At 40.3% G+C, this 22801-nt stretch overlaps 1 protein-coding gene across 1 annotated transcript; it reads left to right on the top strand.

Annotated features, from left to right (window-relative positions):
• The first annotated feature begins 4255 nt into the window (after window positions 1-4255).
• Window positions 4256-18029, top strand: LOC131900737 (zinc finger protein 14-like). The gene is made up of 4 exons (XM_059252054.1): window positions 4256-4368; window positions 12787-12913; window positions 13124-13184; window positions 14117-18029. Exons 1-4 carry the CDS (start codon window positions 4348-4350, stop codon window positions 15441-15443), a joined length of 1536 nt encoding a protein of 511 aa, XP_059108037.1. The 5' UTR covers window positions 4256-4347; the 3' UTR covers window positions 15444-18029.
• Window positions 18030-22801: the final 4772 nt, after the last annotated feature.

The following is a 22801-nucleotide window of genomic DNA, read 5'->3' as shown; positions in this document are numbered from 1 at the left end:
ATAGAACAGCAATGAACAGGGATGAGCAAGTATCTCTGCAGTAAGATATAGTCTTGTGGGTATATGTCCAAGAATGAGCTAGTTGGGTGTTAGGGTAGATTGATTCTCAGCCTCCTGAAGAAACTCCATGCTAATTTACATGGTGGCTGTACCAGTTTGCACTCCCACCAGCAATGAAGAAGTTGTTCCCATTTCCCCACATCCTCACCAGCATGTGCTGTCATTTGTTTTATTGACCCTGGCCATTCTACCTAGGGTAAGATGAAATTCCAAAGTAGTTTTAATTTACATTTCTTTGATGATTAAGGATCATTTCATAAATGTTTTTCTTTAAGTGTTTTTCAGCCACTTGTGTTTCATCTTATGAGACCTCTCTGCCTAGCTATGTGTCCCATTTTTTAATTGTATTGTTTTCTTGATGTTCAGGTTGGTTTCTTTCTTTATATATTCTATTCTATATACTTACCCTCTGTCAGCCTTATAATTGGTAACTACCTTTTTCCAATTTTGTAGGCTGCTACAATTTAAACAGACCTGTAACCTATAGTGAAATAGAAGCAGTGATTAGAAATCTCCCAACCAAGAAAGGGTCAGGGCCAGATGGATTCACTGCAGAATTTTACTAGACTTTCAAAAGAAAACTAATAGTATTACTCCCCAAATTATTCTACAAAATAGAAACTGAAGCCATTATCAGCCTGATATCAAAACCACACAAATACCCAATTAAAAATTACAGATCAATATCTCTTATGAACACAAATGAACATTTTTTTCAATAAGGTTTTGCAAGCCAAATTCAAGTACACATCAAACACCATGATTGAGTTGGCTTCATTTCAGAGATGGTTATCATATGTAAACCAACAAACAAAAACCACCACATAAACAGACTGAAAGACAAAGACCACATAATTATCTCATTAGATGCGGAAAAGGACTTTGATAGAATCCAACAATCTTTAATGATAAAAATCTTGTATAGCCTAGGGGTAAAAGGGACATACTACAACATAATAAAAGCAATTTACAGCAATCCCACAGCCAACATCATCCTAAACATTTCCACTAAAATCAGGAATAAGACATGTTCATTCTTCATATTTATTCAAAAACAGTACTTGAAGTTTTATCTAGAACAGTGTATCTCAATCTGTAGGACATAACCGCTTTGGGGATCGAATGACCCTTTCATATAAGATATCCTGCATGTCAGATATTTACATTACAATTCCTAACAGTAGTAAAATTACAGTTATGAAGTAGCAACGGAAATAACTTTATGGTGGGGGTCACCACAGCATGAGGAGATGTGTAAAGGGTCACAGCATTAGGAGGGTTGAGAACCACTGATCTAGAGCAATGAAACAACTGAAGGAGATCAAGAGAACACAACTAGGAAAGGGAGAAGTCAAAGTGTCGTTATTTGTACATGGCAGGATTTTATATTTTGTTTTGTTTTGCGTTTTTTGAGACAGGGTTTCTCTGTGTAGCTTAGCTGTCCTGGAACACACTCTGTAGTCCACGCTGGTCTTGAACTCTTAGAGATCCACCTGCCTCTGCCTCCTGAGTGCGGGGATTAAAGGTGTGAACCACCACTGTACAGCTCAACATGATTTTATATTAAAAAATACAACCCCATTGATTATACCAGGAAACTTCTACAGCTGATAAGTACTTTCAGCAAAGTAGTGGAATACCAAATTAAACACAAAACTCAGTAGCCTTCTTATGTACAAATTACAGAGATGCTGAGAAAGAAATCAGAGAAACAGTAGCTTCTACAATAGCTTCAAAAATATCTTGAGATTACTATAACTAAGCAAGTGAAATATTTCTATAATAAAAAGCTTATGACTTTGAAGGAAGAAATTATAGAAAAGACAACAAGAAGAAAAGATCTCCCATGCTCATGGATCAGTAGGATTAATATTGTGAAAATGGTTATCCTACCAAAATCAACATACAGATTCAATGTGATCCTCATCAAAATTCTAACATAATTTCTTACAGAAATGAAAAAAAAACGCTTAACTTTATATGAAAACAGGAAAAACTCAGGACAGATAAAACAATGCTGCATAGTAAAGAACTGTTGAAGGTATCACCATACCAGATTTCAAGTTGTACTACAGAGGTAGAGTAATAAAAACAGCGTGGTATTGGCATAAATATAGGCACGTTGATCAATGGAATAGAGCTGAAGACCGAGATACAAATTTCACACGCTATAGACACCTATTTTTGACAAAGAAGCCGGATATACTTTTACACCCTTACAGGCACCTAATTTTTGACCAAGAAGCTTGAGAAAAAAACCAGCATCTTCAACAAATGGTGCAGTCAAACTGGGTCTTCATTTTCTATTTCTCCTGCCCAGCCTGTATCATACTGTATTTCATGGTCATTAAAGACAAATTTACATGAGATGGCCCAACTAAATTGGTAATCCAATTGGAGGGACAGAGGTTGCTACTAAAGGTATTATTTGCAAAATGTACATGTATTTGTCAAATATTATGGTCTTAAGACAGAGTCTTAACATGGTGTTCAGATTGATTTTGAACTCATCAAATGTCCATGACAGCCTCTAAAGTTGGTGAGAGCACAAGTCCATGGAACCATACCACAGCTCCAAATGTACTCTTTAGGGAATACTTTCAAGCAGACCCCAAGGTATTATCCTCTGTACAAGGAAGCATAAAACCACCAGAATTAAAGGAGTCTATCACCCCCTTTTTATCCAAAGTTCTCCCTCCATATAGGGTATTCCTTGTGATGACATTTGACACAATAGTGCCCTTATATTGCTTTAGATCTTTATATGTATATAAAGTATGCATATGTGTCGAACAATATAGTTAATTGTGTGCATGTGAGTAATATGTGAATTTATCTCATCTGAGGCCAATATTAAGAGTCAATATAACACTACACCATGGTGTGTGCATCTGGAGGTCATGTAGTGGCCATGAACTACACAACTGTGGTCTGCCTCAAGCATAACTGCCACTATCTAGCAGGAAATACTTGAAGATGCTGTGCATGTTCCCAACCCCATTAATGTATGTTCTGCCTCAGGATGAAGAAGTTGAAAATACCATGAGGAACATCTTCCACCTCAAACGCTGAACCAAAGTTCCTGCTGTACCTGGTCTTGTCACAGCAGATACAGTGGATGTGCACATCACCTTGGTATTGATGTTTCTCATCATCTGTTCACTTCTGTGCTTTTTTCTTTCCCCAGTTAACTCCTTATTGCCTCCTGTGTTTCCATCCTGTTTCCTTTCCTTCTCTCTGTCTCCTTCCTTCCTATATAAAGGACCCCAGTGGAGATCAGATTTAAAGACACATTTTAGTAGAGCCCTAGAAAAAGGTTTTGTGAATTTGATAGTTTATTTTGGTTAAAGCCACAATTTGAGTGTGGAATATTCCTTCTGAATATTAAGGTATTGAAAGATCAATTTCATGGCAGAGGAAGTAATGGAAGACATGGGTTAGCTCCCAGAGTTCAATTGTTCAGTGTCTCTGACTCACTAGAGAATAACCCACTGTGGGGCTTCTGGTCAGAAATCAGTGTGATCTAGAAGCTAGGGAATAAATATGTTACACGTCTGAATGTAGAATTTGCTTGTGACCTTGGACCAAGAAACCTTTCTGTTTGAAGTTCAAAGGTTTACTTTTCATACCTGTTGAATCCATTGTAGAATACTTTTGCATATAATTCTATTTTCTCCAGATATTGTATAATTGCATTCCTTGTCGATATGTTTTAATTTTCTTGGCAGAAAATGGGTAGATTGAAACACAAGGTGTGAGAAAGCCTTATCTTTACCTCGGTCCGCCCCCCCCCCCCCCCCCCCCCCCCCCCGCAAGGTTAAGTCTTGCGTTTTCTCCTTGGGGCATTGCAAAGCTGTCCCTATTTCTTTGGTACTTGAAGGGCGGAGTAGGAAGGGCCCATTGAATACACAAGGCAGCGAGCGCATGCAGTAAAAAGCCTCCAGAATGTTTCCTTAAATGCCATGAAACTTCAGGTTGTGCCCGGTTTGTACCAGCGAAGAGCAGGCTAAAAGAGTCAGGAGTGACAGCTGTCTCTTTAGCTGCACTGGCAAGCAGAAAAACTGTTTTCTCTTTCGTTCGGTTCATAGGAGGCGGGGAGAATTTTATTCACCAATGAACGACGCTGTTATTCCTCTGCATGAACCGTCCAGTAAGATGCGCAGATAATCGAAGGGTTCCGCCCTTGCTGCCATTTTGGAGCCCGTATAGCTGCGGGGGAGGGTCGTGGCGCTTTCCCTCGCGACCGTCACTTCTGCCGATAGCAGGCTCCTTGGAGAGGACACTAGGATGCGCCACAAGCAGAGAATGGTGAGTGTTTCCTGCGCGCCTGGATTCGAGGGTGGCGGGTTTGTGACACTGTGGCGGCTTTGACCAGCCTCCAGCCCTGTCCCTGCCCTGTGAAGCGGCTTCATCCCGGTCCTCTCAGGGTGACTCCGAGCCTCGAACTTGAGCCTCTGCAAAAATTGCAGCGTTGGCGGGTTGGTGATGCTGAATCCAAACTGCTGTGAGCGGTCGTGGATGGTGAGCGCTGCTGTGTGCCCCTGCACTTCCGTTTACCCTGCTTTAGTTTTCCTCCGTGATCACCGTGTAATTTTCTTTTCTTTCTTTCTTTTCATTTTTTGTTTGGACTGCCAAGTGAACCCTAGGCTTTACGCGTGTTAGGCAAAGGTTGCTCGCTGTGTGGAGGGCATTTTTTCTCCTCTGCATCTCCTCTATCTCTCTTTTGATCGCTCCCTCTCTTTTTAATAATAATGCAGGTCAGAATTGTTTTTCTTGATTATAAGGCAAAAAGCGGGATTTTGAAAAGCTTTTCTAGCCTTGTTGATTGTGGGGGGAAAATGCCTGGGGGAAGGGGAGTTCATGTAACCATAAGTTTGTTTTGCTCTGGTGAGTTTCTCCGAACAGAAAGAGTTTGGAGTGAGAGTTTCGTCGGTCAGAACTGAACTGGAATACAGTTCTTGGGAGAAAATTAATCTTCAACTCTTTCCTTTCGCCTTCAACTATTTGTTCTCCGTAGACAGTAATTTCTGACCGTTGAGAAAGTCTGGGATGGTCAGCCTGAGACAAAGACGTTTGAGCTTAAGTGTGCAATATGTTGAAAAAATACGTTATTAAGTGTGTGTGATACTTCTTGTTGCCACCTGGGCCATGGCGTGCTTGCAGAGGTCGGAGGTCAATCCTGTGTTGTTGTTTTTCTCCTTTTCACTTTTATGTGACTTCTGGAGATAAAACTCAAGTCATTAGGCTTATTTTGCATTTTTTTCTTTTAAATCAATTGAGGCATTTGAGACCCGTTCCTTCCATTCTTTTTCTCTTCTCTTCTCTTCTCCCCTCCCCTCCCCTCCCCTCCCCTCCCCTCCCCTCCCCTCCCCCTCCCCCTCCCCTCCTCTCTCTCAAAAGAGAGGCAAGATACCATGCATCTAGTTTGTCTTAAAGTATATAGCTGAAGGTGACCTTGAACTTATGCTATTCCTGCCTCTCCCTCTGAAGTGTGATTACAGGCTTGAGCCACAAAGCTCAGTTTTGTGGCTCAGGTTTTAGTGCTGGGGATGAAGTTCAGGTTTTCAGCAGTGGCTGTCAAGCACGTAACAACTGAGCCGCCTCCTCAGCCCTAGTGCATTGCTTTTAAACATTTGCAGCAGGGAAGCGGATATACCTAATGACACAATTGTAAATACGCATGTGGAGTGTACATATGTATGCATATATGCCAGTTAAAAAGCAGCGACAGAGTATTAACATACAATACCCATTTCTTCTACAGGAGAAAGGAATAGATACATGTAAATATATGAAAAAAATGAATGGATGGATGGATAGGTAGATAGATAGATGGAGGGAAGAAGGGAGGGATAGGGATAATTGTAAGATTTTTTCCAGAAGGGAAGAATTGAAATATACCAAAGACTGATTTACAGAAGCAAAAACAAAATCATTGGGCAAACTCACTAAATACTGAAGTTCTGTAACTAGCACCTAGATGCCTCTAATGGAATCATCTCAATTAAAGGGTGTAGATAGCCCTTCTCTTCAGATTGTGTTGCCTGCAGCACACAAAAACCTCTTTCCTGGACTGGCTGACTCTACTCCGCATATGCAGCTTTCTTCAGTGGGCATCTCCTGGCTGTGGCCCCTCTCTCCATCACCCTGAGATCTCTGTTGCCACTTGGGCTCCATCTTTACTGTGTCACGCTTGTCCGTGGTGGCTCTCTGGATCCATGGTGCAAGATTCCTCAGTTTTGCATCTTTCATGCCCCACCTAAATGACACTTTCAGTTTCACTTTCTTCTTCCATCCCGGGCTGGTACCTGGCCCGCCTGGACCACAATAGTATCAGCTTCCATGTGGCGGCCCTATGGAAACAGCCTCTTCAGCAGTGACACCCCCCCACCCCACCCCTCCAACCCCCCCCATCCCACCCCCCCCCCACCCCCCCCCCACCCCCGGCTGCATTCTCAGTTCAGGGGTTTTCTTTCACACGAATTTGCATCTTTACACTTTGGAACCTCTCATGGGTAGGCTCTTGTCTTCATGTTCCTATTGTTGATCTAGTAGTTGTGATCTTGCCTTCAGTGTGCCCTTCCTAATGTTTGTCATGTCTGGGGACAGGTGTCTGCAGGTTCCTGGCCTCTTATTTAAATTATTGAAAAGAAAAATGCTTCCATAGATTGGCAAAAGTAGTCAAGTAACTTTATTCAAAGCAAGTCCACATGCCATATAGTTCACAAACACACAGTGAAGAGTGATAGTGAATTGCATGAATGAGATGCATGGGTGGTTCTTGGTTTTGATGATAGACCTGCATTGGGTAAGCTCAATGTGCATGTCCTCTCTTAAGATGTATCTTCTTCTAATTGTATATATGTCCATTTATCCATAGGCATAAATGGTAAATAGGTGATTCTCCTAAAAGTTCACTTGGAAGATATGGTTTGCTTTATTGCACATGTACTGAAAACTAGCTCAGGCTGCATCAGTCCATAGGTCCTGGATGTGTTCTAAGATAAATTTAAATAGAAACAGGGCTTTACTAAGGGGTTCCTGAGAGAAGTAACTAATTCCCATTGTTCTAAGCATGTATATGTGCAGCTTAATGGGTTCTTAGGTTGCAAATAGGTTGCTAGCTGCATTGTTTGGATAGTATACTAGTTAGGTTTTTTTTTATTTTGTTTTTTTTTTGTTTTTCTTTAGTCAGCTTGACACAAGCTAGGGGTGTTTTTTTGTTTTTTTGTTTTTTTGTTTTTTGAGACATGGTCTCATTATGTAGCTCTGGCTGTTCTGGATCTCACTATGTAGACCAGGCTGGCCTCAGACTCACAGAGATCCACTTGCCTCTGCCTCCTGAGTGCTGGGATTAAAGGCGTGTGCCACTACACCAGGCTCCTCAGTACTTCTTTTCTGAGGAGATCATGGATGTTTTCTAAAAGATATATATCTTAGATTCTAGAGAACTAGTGAGAATATCTGGCTAAGGAAACAAGAGCTTTCCTCAGTTTTTATAATTAGTGCCACTCGTCTATTTAATCATCAGTCTAAATGACTGAAGGTCATAGACACAAAGCATTGTGTAATTGGCCACATTTTATAAATAGATTCAAATATTTGTGATACAGCAGAAATATAGGAATGTTTCTTTTTAACAAAATTCTTCCTATTGTTCTGGCAGTGGTTAACCAGCAAGTGAGACTTTTATCTGAGTGGAAAAGCATAAATCATATAAACTGAGCATTTGGGTAAAATTCGATCATGAAGTCTTGGCTCATTCAGTAAAAGGAGAAAACATAAAATCCTTGTTCTTTGAGCCCATTTTTGGGAAATTGTTACTAAGTACAGACAAGTATTTAAGAAAACCTTATTGTTGTAAACTGAATCAAGTATCAGTTTTTACCTAGAAATGCTCATCAGGTGGGAAGGGGGCAGCAAAGTATTGTTGTAGGTCTCAGTCTGATGACATTTGTAGCTTTTGGGTTGATGAACCATAAGGGCAGGATGGTAAGGGATTCTCCTTGGAGACATGGACCACTCAAGAATGTGTCATTCACAGTATCAAGTACAAGTTTGCAGTTCCCTTCTTTTTGGGCTTCCCCTGATTCCTTGGTAAATGGAGAAGTCTTGGTAGCAGACCATGATGGCCTGAACATAGGGAATCTCACACCATTTTCCTTGTCTTCTACAGAAAAGATCTAGGTGAAAAATAGTATTGTAGTTGAGGCTGCCGTTTTGGGATCACATCTGTGGGCTTCAGTGTGTCCTGGGTCTAGGTAGTATTACAATGATATATGACACCTTTGGTCGGGGTCAAAATTTTGCCAGTGATTACTAATATACCTGAGGCTTTGGGCAGGTAGAGCAGATTTGGCACTACAGACAAGTAGTTTCCCATGGCAACTTGTAACAGGAAGGAGGAAATGGAGACTCCTCTACAGTTTCCTCTGAAATGGGTGAATTCCCCTCAAAGAGGGAAGATCAGAATGTAGATTCTGGGACCTCCCATTGTAGAATCTGTGCTTTGGATGCTGAGCATCTTTAGATGTTGTGCCTGTAATAGATACTGTATCTCTTTTGTATTATTTGCATATCTCTTTGTGAGTTCCTCCATAATCTGTCCTTTTGTGACTGTAGTACTACTCATGTAGACAGTGGCTTTTGGCTAAGGTCCTGTTGGAGCACATAACCCTACAACAGACATCTTGAGAAAGGCACTGTTTCGTGTATTGAGTTACTGCCTGATTGAGAGTGGTGGAAAGGTTGTAGCTGTGGTTAGGCATGTAGGCTTTTAATCATTATAAGTATAGGATTGGTGCTAGGGAGAGATGACTCATTGGTTAAGATGGCTCAGTGGTTAAGAGGTTGTTTTGGAGAGGACCCAAGTTCTATTCCTAGCACCTACAATTGTCTGTAACTCCAGCTCCAGGGGATCAGATGACTCCCTGGTCTCTGGACACTGCATTCATGAGCACATATTCACACACAGACACAGACATGCATAAACATACAATTATAAGTAAAGTAAAACCTTAAAAACTAGGGTCTTGGCAGGCCATCTACTTACCTAGTAAGTCAGTGAAATGCTATCCTCCAAGAATACTTGTTTCCTCAGGGTTTCAATAGGAAATTAGAGTGAAAATCCATAAGATGTTTATTTTTTTCACTAATTGAGTGGTAGAGTTAGGCTGTCTTACTATACAGAAAAGACAGGGTATCTGAACCTCTGGCTAGTGGCAGATGTCTTAATGGCTCTTGATTCTTAGACCCTGCACACTGAGAAGGACAACAGACCTTTAAAGGTAGAAGGAGCAGCTAAGGGAAGGTAGAGTATCAAAGAATCCCCACTCAGGGGCTTGCTTCCTGGAGGTTGGGGCTTAGGAGAGCAGTCTTGCCTTGTGCCTTAGGGTTTCTGTTGCTGTGATGAAACGCCATGGCTAAAAGCAACTTGGGGAGGAAAGGGTAAATTTGGCTTACGTATCTTGAATCACAGGCCAAGGCAGGAATTCAAACTAAGTGAGAACTCGGAGGCAGGAGCTGATGCCCAGGCCATGGAGGGGTGCTGCTTACTGGCTTGCTCTCATGGTTTGCTCAGCTTGTTTCCTTATAGCATACAGGACCACCAGCCCAGGGAGAGCACCCCCCATCTTATGGAGACAATTTCTCAATTGAGGTTCCCTCTTCTCAGACGACTCCAGCTTATGTCAAGTTGACATAAAACTAGCTAGCATAGCTTGGGCATGGTGGCCTGCTTTCTTTTGATCTCAGGGCCATTTTTCCTCTTCATCTCTCCAAAACTTGATTTGGTCAGCTCTAGAATCCTTTGTAATTGTCACAGGTAATCTGCCCATGAAGATTTTTGGGGAGTGTGTGTGTGTGTGTGTGTGTGTGTGTGTGTGTGTGTGAGAGAGAGAGAGAGAGAGAGAGAGAGAGAGAGAGAGAGAGAGAGAGAGAGAGAGAGAGAGAGCGAGCGAGCGCCCGGATTGCCTCCAGCTTGAGCATCAGAACTATTCAAGCTGTGGCATGTCAGACACATGTGAGAATAGAAAAAGAGAAAATGAAAAAAATGAAGGAAAAAACTATTAAATTAAAAGTAGCAGCAGAATTTGGCTTTGGTCCAGAGAGTAGAAACACTATTAGGAGGCAGGAGAATTTATCTTGTTCTAAGGTTTCTTGATCAAGTCATTGAATTCATTTGGCTTGTTCTGAGTCTCGTCCAGTCCTTGGATAAGGAGGCAGCTGCCGATCCCCCTTCCTCCTTGTTTTGTGTCCTTTCTTTCCCTCTCAGTCATTTTCTTTGCCTCTGTGAGACCACAGCACAAGAGTATGAATGTTCTCACTGTCTGAGTGTCAGGAATAGATACTTTATAATCTAGAGCGATGTGAAAAAGCAAGGCGAGAAAGAGGATTTTATTTATTTTTTTGAGACAGTGTCTCCCTATGTAGCTTTGGCTGTCCTGGAACTCACCATGCACTATGTCGACCAGGCTGGCCTCCACCTCACAGAAATTGCCTGCCTTTGACTCCCCAGTGCTGGAACTAAAACCCTGTGCCACCACCCCCGGCCTGAGGAAAACTCTTAAAATTCAATCTGCTGTAGGAATAGGTCAGCTCCAAAGAGCAGAAAATAATTTCAGAGAATCCAGAGGACCCATGTTTTAATTTTGGGAAAGCAAAATGTAGCAGAATCACTTCAAATGAGCAAATACACAATCAAAGGAAACAATGGAAAGAAGAGAGAGAGAGGGAAAAAAAGACCATTTTCTATAAATTCCAAGTGACTGTGGACTTAGGTACTGCAGATCTGCAGAGCAGAAACTATCCTAAGGAGAAGAACGGGAATGTTTGTTTTTTTTATGTTTGGACAGAGAAAGCTGTTGCTCTCCTTCAATCCCTCTTTCTGTCTTTTCTGTGCCAGGTGAAGCAACTGGCAGAGAACATCTGTCCTCAGCCACTCAGTTCTTTAGGACAGGGAGACCTCAGCTTGGTGACTTTGTCCTTTTGGTTATGAGTTTAGTCTTTGATGGTTGATTGACCTCTTCAGCCCTTGAAGACCCTTTTTGACCAAATTGATTACATTGATTCGTCATTGTAGCCATAGATAACAGTATGAAAAAATTGTTAGAAAGTAGTGAGGGTAAATTTTAGTAGTAAGAGAGGAGGATTTTGTTTTCTTTCCCTGTCAGATTTGCCAAATATGTTACTGGAAGATGGAGGCCTGAACATGGTGTTCCCAAGTTCTATTTTATTTTAGTTTATGTGTCTACCAGCCTGTGTATGTGTATTAAATCCATGAAGAAGCCAGCAGAGGTCAGAAGAGCGTATTGGAATCCCCTGGAAACAGAGTTATAGGTGTTTGTGAGCTGCCATGTGGATGCTGAGAATTGAACCTGGATCACTGGAAGAACAGACAGTACCCTTAACTGCTGAACCATGTCTCCAATCCCCATTTCTAGTTCTTTGCCTGTGTTTAAACCAGTGGTTCTCACCTTTCCTAATGCTGTGACCCTTCAATACATTTCTTCATGTGTGGTGAACCCCAACCATAGCATTTTTTTCGTTGCTACTTCATGACTGTAATTTTGCTAGTTATGAATTATAATGTAAATATCTGTGTTTTCCAGTGGTTTTCGGTGACCCCTGTGAAAGGGTTGCTTGAGCCCAAAGGGGTCGTGACCTACAGGTTGAGATCCACTGGTTTAAACTATTGAAATAATGATTCTCATAGATTTGCAAAAATTGCCAGGTCTAGTAAAGCAATAGTACAGATCAGAAATGAACTCTGAGGAATGATAAGTCACATGAGTGGGGATACTCAAGGGCCCAAATTATTGTTTGACGTCTCCTTTTAGTATGCGGTTGAATAGAAGTTAAATTGCTAAGGTGTATATCATGTGCGGATGGTTGTTTCTGATAGCCGTCTATTTTGTAAGCTTTTGCTCACTGCAATTTTTCCTTCCTCTAATGTACTTAATTTTAATCCTATGCTAGCCCAATTTTGATAAGCATAAAATAATATATAGACAAGTATCTCAAGAGATTCATTTTGAGACATAATATGCCTTTTTGTGCATGCACCCAAAATTAGTTCAGGGCAGATCAGTTCATTGCCCATAGGTTTCTAAAGCAGTGCACAATCTATTTGAATAGAAACATGGTAATAAAGGGAGTGTTTTCATTGTATAAAGCAGGTGTACATGTATCCTCCTGGTGAATGTAGAGTTTCTAGGTGCATCTGCTTGATAGGTGCATTGTTCGCCAAGGGGTGTTTGCATAGCCCAAGTCAGTGGCGTCCCATTTTGCTAATACAGTCACTGCTAATAGCGTGCCTCACGGTTGTCCCACTGCTCAGTGCTGATCTCTTTAACAGTCGTGGCTGCTTTGTCATCTGTACTCTCCTTGTCCAAAATTTTAAGCTTGTTTACACTTTTTTTTCTGTATCAAATTACTTCATTTTCTTTAAATTCAACTTCTTTCAGGTCATCAGGCTCTGGGCAGAATGAAGCCAAATTTTGGGTAAAACACAAATAGCCTCTATCATTGTTTCCCTTTGAAACCTCATGAGGCAGGCCTTGACAGTCCCCATTTCTTTTAGCATTCTCGTGTTTCAAGCTTCTGTCAAAATGGCCAGTTCATCTCTGCTTTCAGCGTACTTACACGTGTTCCCAACATCTTTCATGACTCTAGATCCTGTCAAGATGGCAGTTAATTTTTGACTGTCTTTCATGTGATTTATTTCAGGAGTCAGTGACCTTTGATGATGTGGCTGTGAACTTCACCCTAGGAGAATGGGCTTTATTGGATTCTAGTCAAAAGAAGCTCTACAGAGATGTGATGACAGAAACCTTTATGAACCTGATCTCCATAGGTAAAAAATATACTATGATTTCTTCACTTATTCAATTAGAGAACAGCTGTTTCTTGCTCATCTGTATGGATACATGAATTGAAATATTGGAAGGGAGCTTCATGGTAAATGTAGCATTCCTCATCATTGCACAGTAACAATGTAGAATTGAGTAAGTTTTTGTATGATATTGAATTAAGTCAAAATGATTTCTTTGGGTTTGCTTTTTAGGTAAAACAAAGGAAAAAGAAAATATTGAAGACAACTACCAAAATCTCAGGAAAAATGTGAGGTAATACACACTCCAAGAGAGAGGAATTTGTTATCAAATATTTGCCAGTGATAGGAAATCTGAGAAACAAGCAAATGATCCAGTACATCTTGGTGCAATTGATTTAATCTCAAATATTCTCTACAAGTGCATTGACTTGGAACATTCAGAATTAGAGGATGCCAACTCTGTAGTGTATGAATATTGCCAAAATGTGCAACATTAACCTATGTAAGACTTGTTTTCATGTTTCGTTGTCCCCAAATTGTCCTTCATACCGAAAATTATTTAGTGTATTTTATCAAGTTACCTTTCAGCTTTGGGTATAAGGTATGTGAAGTAAAATGAGTTTCAGATTTAGATTGAAACCTATCATCAATAAATCACATAAAGAATGTTCAGCTATTTCAAAACCCATAATGTTTGATGCACACCATTTTTTCATTGAAAATATTCAACTTTGTTAACTGTGGTACACACGGTATTTATGAAATACCTAAAAGCAGGAGTATTTAAGAGCTTTATATGTTTGTGCTATCTTCAGGACCTTGGCCGAATGTTCAGTCCATTTATAATTACAAATTCTTTTTTTTTTTTTTTTTAGTTTTTCGAGACAGGGTTTCTCTGTGTAGCTTTGCGCCTTTCCTGGAACTCACTCTGTAAACCAGGCTGGCCTCGAACTCACAAAGATCCGCCTGCCTCTGCCTCCCGAGTGCTGGGATTAAAGGCGTGCGCCACCACCGCCCGGCTTAGTTACAAATTCTTATGGAAGCAAAATGAGCAGTGTCAGTCTTCTTCTCCAGGCTCTTTGTGTATGGCCCAGATGGACTTAACACTTGCTGTCCTCCTTCTGCAGTCTCCAGAATACTATAGTAACAGTGGTACAACACCTAGCCTCCAGCACTTCTCTTGGTGAGTTGTAAGTGTAGTTATGCTTTTCTCATCTTTTACAGAACTCAGGTGGTTGAGAGAAACTGTGACTATGGAGATGGTGGTCAGTGTGGAGAAACCCAGCACCAGATTCCAGAGCATATTGTTCAAAGAGACATGCTTCCTGAAGTAACAATATATAAAAATGGTGTGCTTGCAAGAGACATCATTGTTCATTCATCCTCACATGTACACCCCAGCTATGAAATGACAGAGAAACCCTATGGGTCTCAGGAACAAGTGGAGAAAACTTTTACACATGAGAAATGTTGGAAAGATTTGACTTATTCTGAGTCCTTTCAGGTAAATCAAAGTCTTCCTAGAGAGACAGCCTATCAAAATAAGCAATCTAATGAAGTCTGTAGGAGTCTCAATTCTGATCAGTGTTGTGAGAGAATTCACACTGGAGATAAACTCCATGAATGGAAGCAAGTTGAGAAAGCCTTCTGGAGGTACAGTTATGGTCAAATATATGAAAAAATCACCATTGGAGAGAAATCGTTTATGTGTAAACAGTATGACAAAGCCTTGGTTAATTCCAGTCACCTTATTAAACATGAAATAATTCATCCTGAAGAGAAGTGTTATACATGTAAGCAATGTGGGAAAGCATTCAGATATTCCTCATCCCTCCAGAACCATGAAAGAATTCATAGTGGGGAGAGGCCATATGTATGTAAGCAATGTGGAAAAGCCTTCATTCGTTCCTATGACCTTCTCATCCATGAAAGAATTCACAGTGGAGAAAAACCTTATACTTGTGAGCATTGTGGAAAATCTTTCACTCATTATAGTGGCTGGTACAGTCATGAAAGGATTCACACTAGAGAGAAACCCTATGTTTGCACACAGTGTGGGAAAGCGTTTTCATGTTCTACATCATTTCGGAGGCATGAAAGAATTCACACTGGCGAGAAACCATATATATGTAAGCATTGTGGAAAAGCCTTTACCCATTCAAGTGCTCGTTACATTCATGAGAGAATTCACACCGGAGAGAAACCCTATGTTTGCAAGCACTGTGGGAAGGCATTTCTTCGTGCCAGTCATCTTAACAACCATGAAAGAATTCACACTGGGGAGAAACCCTATGTTTGTAAGCATTGTGGGAAAGCCTTCATCCAACGTGATGCTTGTTATAATCATGAAAGAATTCACACTGGAGAGAAACCATATGTATGTAAGGAATGTGGGAAAGCATTTAGGATTTCCACATCCCTTCGTGACCATGAAAGAATTCATACTGGAGAAAAACCTTATGTATGTAATTATTGTGGGAAAGCATTTAGGGTTTCCACTTGCCTTCACAAACATGAAAGAGCTCACGTGGAAAAGAAACCCAGTGGGTAGGACTTAAAACCATATACATCATGTGGAATTGTCTTTGGTCAACTTGCTGTTATTGTGGGGTATGAAAAAAAAAATGGTGTGGAGGGCCAGTGAGATGGCTCAGGGGTAAAAGCACTTGCCACCAAGCTTGGTAAACTGAGTTGGGTTCTCAGAACCCATGTGAAGAGAGAGAACTGAGTCCCCAAATTTTTCCTCTGACTTGCACACATGCCATCATTTGCATACACAATCTCCCACACATGTATAAATAAAGGGGATATTTTAAAATACCTTTTTTTTTTTTTTTGAGACAGGATTTCTCTCTAGCCCTGGCTATCCTGTAACTTGCTATATAGACCAGGCTGGCCTCAGACTCGGAGATACACCTGCCTCTTCCTCCTGAGTACTGGAATTAAAGGTGTGCACCACCACAGCCCAGCTTTAAAATACATTTTCACGATTTTTTTAAATTTTTAATTATGTGTAGGTGTGTGGGTATGTGCATGTGAAGGTTAGTGTGTACAGAGGCCAGAGGTGTCAGATTCCCTTGGAGCTGGAGTGACAGGTGGTTGTGGGCTACCCAGTGTGAGTGCTGGAAATCCCATAAGTATAATATTTTTATAAAAGGCTGGAAAGAGCTGGAATAGGAGGCCTGACCGTGTAAATTCAGACACGTCCAAAATGTGACATTAGATGAAAACCATTTCTGCCAAATGTGCTAAGGCACATTTTTTTTAAATACTATGTTTTACATAGATTATAATTTATGAAGATTACATTTTTGTAGGTATATGTACTTGTGTGCACACACGCTAGAGTGCACATGTGGAAGTGGACAGCCTTTAGGAGTCTCTTCTGCTGTTCCCACTATGTAGGTCCTAAGAAGGAACTCAGGTCGTCTGAGTTCAAAACAAGAACCTTAACCTGTGAACAGTCTTGCTGGCCCTGGTGCATGCCTTTTACTCACTAGGGAAGTAGAGGCTAGAGAGTTACAACATCGAATACAGTTAGGAACCCTTTCCAACTGAATGAAAAATTCAACACTAAAAGTATAAGCTGTATGTTGTCTCAAATAAAGTGAAAGGGAATTTTCTTCTGTATGTTGTAAAAGTAAGAAATTTGAACACTCTGAGCAATTGTATTCTTTTGAAAGTGTGATTTTGTGGAATTTGTGGAAAATATTGACATGATTTTGCCTGTCATCTATCTTTGGAAAAACTGAGGCTGTCAAAATACTGTCTTGAAGAACAACAATAGCAACAGTATAAACTATATGTATTGATGTCTTTTAGTTTGATAAATCAAGTTTTGTATTGAAATAAGATCTTTGCGTGAAAAAGGACTTTTAAACATGGATGTTTTTCTCTTTTATATTGGATCTGTAGTGGACATGTTGTTTGGGGGTGACCCCAAAGCGTCTTGGATTTTTTTCTAAGAAATGGTCATGAAAATGATTGTTTTAAAGACTACTATGAAGTTGAAGCCTTCTTTCTGTGGTCTGATACAATCAGTGGTAGGCATGTAACCCAACCTTAGCCTCATTGTACTCTGTGTTCTGGAACTTTGGACCAAAAAGTCATGCAGATGCACACATCTGGCATTTGCTATTCCCACTGCTGTGCCCAGACAGAGTGATGAAATGGGTGTCATAGTTGAGGTGCCTTGCATAAATCTTCCATCGTCAGGTCAATTCTCCAGCCTCCTGAAGATTCTGTGAGTCCCTAAAATCCTTCCAATAAAGCTTTTTGTTAAATTAAATTTTAAAAAAAAGAAAGAAAGAAGTAAGGTCTTGTTTTGTAGACCAGGCTGGCTTCTGCCTCACTGAGATTGCCTCTGCTTTCCAAGAGATGATATTAAAGGTGTGTGCCACCAAGTCACCATCAATTTTATTTTAATGGGCATTTTCTGAAAATCAAGTGAGGTGATACCTTTTTCCATTTCATGTGAATCTGTGTTTGATTCATGAAGTTGAAGTACCTTTGTGAGAGTCCAGGAGACTTAATTTATATGTAGTTTTTGAATAATGTAGTTCATTTGAAATTAAAAATAGGCTGCTTGTTAATTGTTAGTGTTTCCAATTGTCATTACATGGGAGGTTATGTTTTTCTTATTATTCATTGGCAGTTTCCTTAACATTTATATGTACACTTGGATTTTCTAATAGTAAAGTTTCTTACATAGATTTTGTAGTTTTTACTTTAAAATATATATTTTCTTCAAGTAAGATTTTTTTTGGTGGGGGGGAATGGCTTTGTGAGTAAAGGCATTTCCCATAAAGCCTGAGGATCTGGGTTGGATTCTTAGAACCCACAAAACAACATGTGATACTCATTTGTTTGGATAAATTCTCATTGGTCCTACATATGTAGCTCAAAGTTTACACCACATTTGAACAGGATAATCAGGAATCTGTAGAAAGGCCCAAGATAAGGAGTATGGGAAATACTTAATTTTTTTCCTAATGCTCTCTAAACTTTTACTTTATTAAAATACAATTACATCACTACTCCTTCAATATTCCCCCCAACTCCCACCCAAATTCCCTGTTATTTCACTGCTGTTAACAGGTACATATAAATGGATAAATAAATGAATACAATCTGCCGAGTCCCTTCAGTGTTGCCTGCATGTATTTGTGTCTAGGTATAGGATAAACAGTTACGGGCTTCATCTCTGGGGAGACTAGTTCGCTTCTTTCAGTAGTTGTTGATTGTAGCTCTTCATCTAGATGTGGGGTCCCTTGAGAGTTCTTCCATCTGCATTGGAAAGTCAATTGTTGGGATTGTTTGGGTCTTTTTTTTTAGACAACCATGTTGTTTCATGAGTGTGACTTCCCTGACATACCTAGAGGGCTCAATTTCACAGCTGACTTCCTGATCTTCTGGCTCTTAAAGTCTTTCCCCTTTTCAGCTAAGTTCCCGGAGCCTTAGGTGCAGGAGTTGTGTGGTGCATGTACCAATTGGACTGGACATCCCATGGTTACTTTGACTAGTTATGCTTTCTGTAATAGATTCCTGGTGCTGCAATAACAAGCTTCTTTGATGAGGCATCAGATCTACTTATTTTCGGGCATAACAATGAGCTTTGGAGTACTGTTAAGAATTACACTGATTTAGAAAAGTGTTTTTAGTAGGTTTTCCTATAGCCATGAGTAGCTGGTTTAGGTTTACAGTAATAGCAGGATTTCCCTCCTGTTGAATGGGCCTAAAATCCAAATGGATAGCTGTTAACACCCAAGATAAAGGTGCAACTATTTCATTGTGGATATGTTACCAGTCCAGTCATTGTTGGTATTCATAGCTTTATAGTGGGTAGGTCTACCTAATGCTGCTCTTCCTTGGCAGCTTGGAGTATCTTCTGATACTCAGAACCACAAGGATGAGGCTTCTGGGTCAGTTCCAGCTGTATTACTCCAAATTCTATGTCCAAAATGTGTCATGTCTTCAGCAATAGGGGCTTACCTTTAGTTCTGGGAAAACAACAAAAGGCAACAATAGCCTATATTGTTTGGGGAATCTCTTGCACTTCCCTAAGCAACTTGAAAGGGCTGTTTTTTTTGTTTTTGTTTTTTTTCAATGTGTGGTACCAAGGCTTTTGTTAGATACTCTGGCTCTTGGGAGAAACAATATTGCTTCAAGTCATGTAACCTTTTTAAGGTGTGTGTGTGTGTGTGTATTACAGATATATGTATTATAGATAATTTTAGGTACGTATAAAAATGATTCCCTGTGTTCTTTGTGAGCATTCTTAGTTAATTATCCCTCCCTGCTACCTCTCCTCCATTGCCCTTCCTTTTCCCTCACCAGTTAGAATCCCCTGTTTTCTCATTTCTCCCTTCATACTACCTGTGTCCTGCTACTCCCCACTCTGGAGCTCTTACTCCTGCCCCTGAATCACTTTTTATTTTCCTGGTGTCTGTTGTTAGTTGATATTCATGTCTGAATATTCAGAACTAGAACCACAAAGACAACATGTGATGTTAATCTTTCTGGGTCTGGGTTACTTCATTTATTACAGTATGTTCTAGTTTCACCCATTTACCTGTAAACTTCATGATGTCGTGTCTCCTTACATTTGATTAGATTTCCATTACATGTTCCAGTTTTCATTATTCATTCATCAATTGATGGGAATTTAGATTGTTTCCATTTCTTAGCTATTGTGAACAGAGCAGCAATGAATATGGCTAAGCAATATCTATGGAGTAGGACAGTGAGTCCTGTTGGCCAAAGAGTGGTATAGCTGAGCCATATGGTAGATTTTTTTTTTTTAACTCAGAATTCTCCACACAGATTTCTGGAGTGGCTTGATTGATTTGCAATTCCACCAAGAATTAATGAGGGTTCTCCTTTCCATGCATCCTCTCCAGCATTTGTTGTTTGTTTTGTTGATCTTAGCCATGCTGATTGAGATAAAATGAAATCTAGTCATTTTGGTTTGCATTTCCTTAAGGGATAATGGACAGCCTGTTCTTGTTCCTGATTTTAATGGTATTGTTTCAAGTTTTTCTCCATTTAAGATGATGTTGGCTGTAGTTTCCCCATATATAGCCTTTATTATGTTTACTATACTTTGCAGAAGGTAGAGAAATCAAACTGGAAGTGAGCTGGAATCTCTTGTGACTAGCTTTCATAGTGCCTTCCAAATATTCATGTCTGCACCCTACATTAGTGCTGCTCTCAGCCTTGGTCAGAGAAGCTACTGTTTGCATTGGGCAGTGGGTATTGCAGAGACTCATAACTGGTCCATGTGTTGAAAATAAATGTCTTAAGATGGTTCATCCCTAAACGAAAGATCTCTATCACTACCTTCAAGGCTTAGGGCAAACTGTGGAAGAAGCAGCAGAAAGAATGTAAGGGTAGGAGGATGTGGAAGTGTGTTGGAAATGGTTGATTGTTGTACTCATGAACCGATAGCAGCTTCTGCGTAAGACTGGGCCTATCAACATTCCCTCACAGGTTCAGGGGAGGATCCACCCTCTGGGAGCAGATATAGGTAGTTAATGGCTGCTGGAGGAAGGTAAGGCATGTTCCTCAATGATGTATCCACTAATATATTGCCCATGATCAAACAACTCTCATTAATTTTCATGCAAACAACCCTAACTAGATGCAATGGGACACACACACACACACACACACACACACACACACACACACACATACACACAAACACAAACACGTCATTAAAATAGGATGGGGAACTTACTGGGAAGTTCAGTTGGAGGAGGAAAGGGAGAATTGAAGACAATGGGGATATGTGATCAAAATACATTATAAATATATACATGAATATGTACACATATGAGGGGCTGGAAACATGGACCAGTGGAAAGAGCACTAGTGATTTAGAGTATTCACGGCTGGGGCCATTAAATATATACATGAATGTGTATACATATGAGGGGCTGGAGACATGGACCAGTGGAAAGAGCACTAGTGGTTTAGAGTATTGAGGGCTGGAGAGGTGGCTCAGTAGCTCTTCGTGACTAGGCTCAATTTCCAGCACCCACACGGTAGCTCACAATCATCTGTAACTCCCATTCTGGGGGATCAGATGCCATCTTCTAGCCTCTTGGGGCACTAGTCATGCAAGTGGTATACAGACATAAATGCAGGCGAAACACCCATACACATTAAAAAAAAAGGGCGGGGGCTATTGTGATGGCTATTCTTGGGTGTCGACTACATCTGGAATTAACTAAAACTCAAAAATAGCTGGGCATACCTAAGGGATTTTTGTTTTGTTTGATTAAATCATTTGTGGGAAGACCCATCTCTAGTCTTGGCCATATCTTTTGCTGGAAGCCTATGTAAAAGACATAGAATAAGGAAGCTTCTCTCTGCCTGCTTGCTGTCACCCTTGCCAGCAAGTCTATTCCTTCCATGGCATTAGAGCCACTTCTTTGGGATTCTGGCACATATATTCCTGAGGGATTGCAGTGTAATAAGTGAGATATGCCAGTATTCAATCTGGCAAGTTCAGAGCCCACCCTAGATCTTGTCCCTCTATTTCTTTTCCACCTTTCCATGTTGTCTTGGTTAATCTTGACTATGATCCAGGTTGTATCAAAAGTTACCTTTAATGTTGTCAGACTCAGTTTGCATGGTGGCTCTGAGAAGCAATTCACATTGGGATCAGGGAAGTGAGATCGAGAAACCCTGACCTAAATGTGAGCAGCATTTTTTTATTTTTATTTTTATTTTTTTTGCCAGTAGTGTTTGGTTCTATCCTAGGTCTTTAGGTTACTCAGCTTCTGGTTCCTGTCCATCATATACTGAATTTTTTTAAAACTCTGGGTAAACAACATTTAGAAAAGAGCACCTATAGTATTCTTATAATTTAAAATGGAATTATATAAATGCCTAATTAAAAGGAAAATTTAAGGCCCCGAGAAAGGACTCAGTTGTCAAGAATCCAGCAGCAGATTGGGCAGCTCACCAACACCTGTAAATCCTACTCTCTTGAATTTGACATTCTCTTCTGACCTCTAGAACCTGCACGTAAGTGGTATACATACAGATGTACACACACACCTATAACTAAAATAACTCTTAAAGGAAGAAAACCTAGTTTTTCCACAACAAAAGTAGTTATACGTAAAGACATACAAATTTTTATTATAGTGTCTATTAAAAATGTCATTGTGGGGAGTTGGTGGCACACGCCTTTAATCCCAGCACTCGGGAGGCAGAAGCAGGTGGATCTTTGTGAGTTCGAGGCCAGCCTGGTCTACAGAGCGAGATCCAGAAAAGGCACAAAGCTACACAGAGAAACGCTGTCTTGAAAAAAAAACAAAACAAACCAAAAAAAAAAAAAACTCATTGAACAACAACAACAAAAAAATGTCATTGTGTGTGTGTGTATGCACATTTGTGTACACCAAATAAGGCAGAGTGACAGAGAACATTAGAATACAAGACCCGACTTTCTTCTATGGGAAAAATAACTACATGTGAGAAAGAGGTGTGTAACAGTTGTGAGACCATTGTTGAAGGGCTTAAAATATAAGATGTTGCTGATCATATTGCTCATGATTGAAATCCCAGCATTTGCAATACTGAGGTTGGAGGATTGCTGTTAGTTTGCCATCCTGGGTTATTATCTTAGTCATAGTTCTATTGCTGTGAAGAGATATCATGACCAAGACAACTCTTAGAAGGCATTTAACTGGAGGCATGCTTACAGTTTCAGAATTTCATCATAGCAGAAAGTGTGGCAACATGGTGCTGGAGAAGTAATTGAGAGGTACATTCTGATCCACAGGTGGAGAGAGAGAGAGAGAGAGAGACAGACAGACAGACAGACAGACAGACAGACTGGGCCTAGCATGGGGTTTTGAAACCTCAAAGGGAACCCCCAGTGACATACTTTATCCA

The sequence above is a fragment of the Peromyscus eremicus genome, unplaced genomic scaffold (assembly GCF_949786415.1).
Source record: "Peromyscus eremicus unplaced genomic scaffold, PerEre_H2_v1 PerEre#2#chr22_unloc_1, whole genome shotgun sequence".
NCBI lineage: Eukaryota > Metazoa > Chordata > Mammalia > Rodentia > Cricetidae > Peromyscus > Peromyscus eremicus.
Note: the sequence above shows the minus strand (reverse complement) of the source record. Positions and strands in the feature narration are given on the sequence as shown.

Bases quoted from the DNA above. Each gene is read 5' to 3' on its own strand.
- LOC131900737 (XM_059252054.1), top strand. From the start codon at position 4,348: ATGCGCCACAAGCAGAGAATG. The intron at 4,369-12,786 runs GTGAGTGTTTCC...GATTTATTTCAG, and splicing joins TGCGCCACAAGCAGAGAATG to GAGTCAGTGACCTTTGATGA. The intron at 13,185-14,116 runs GTAATACACACT...CATCTTTTACAG, and splicing joins AATCTCAGGAAAAATGTGAG to AACTCAGGTGGTTGAGAGAA.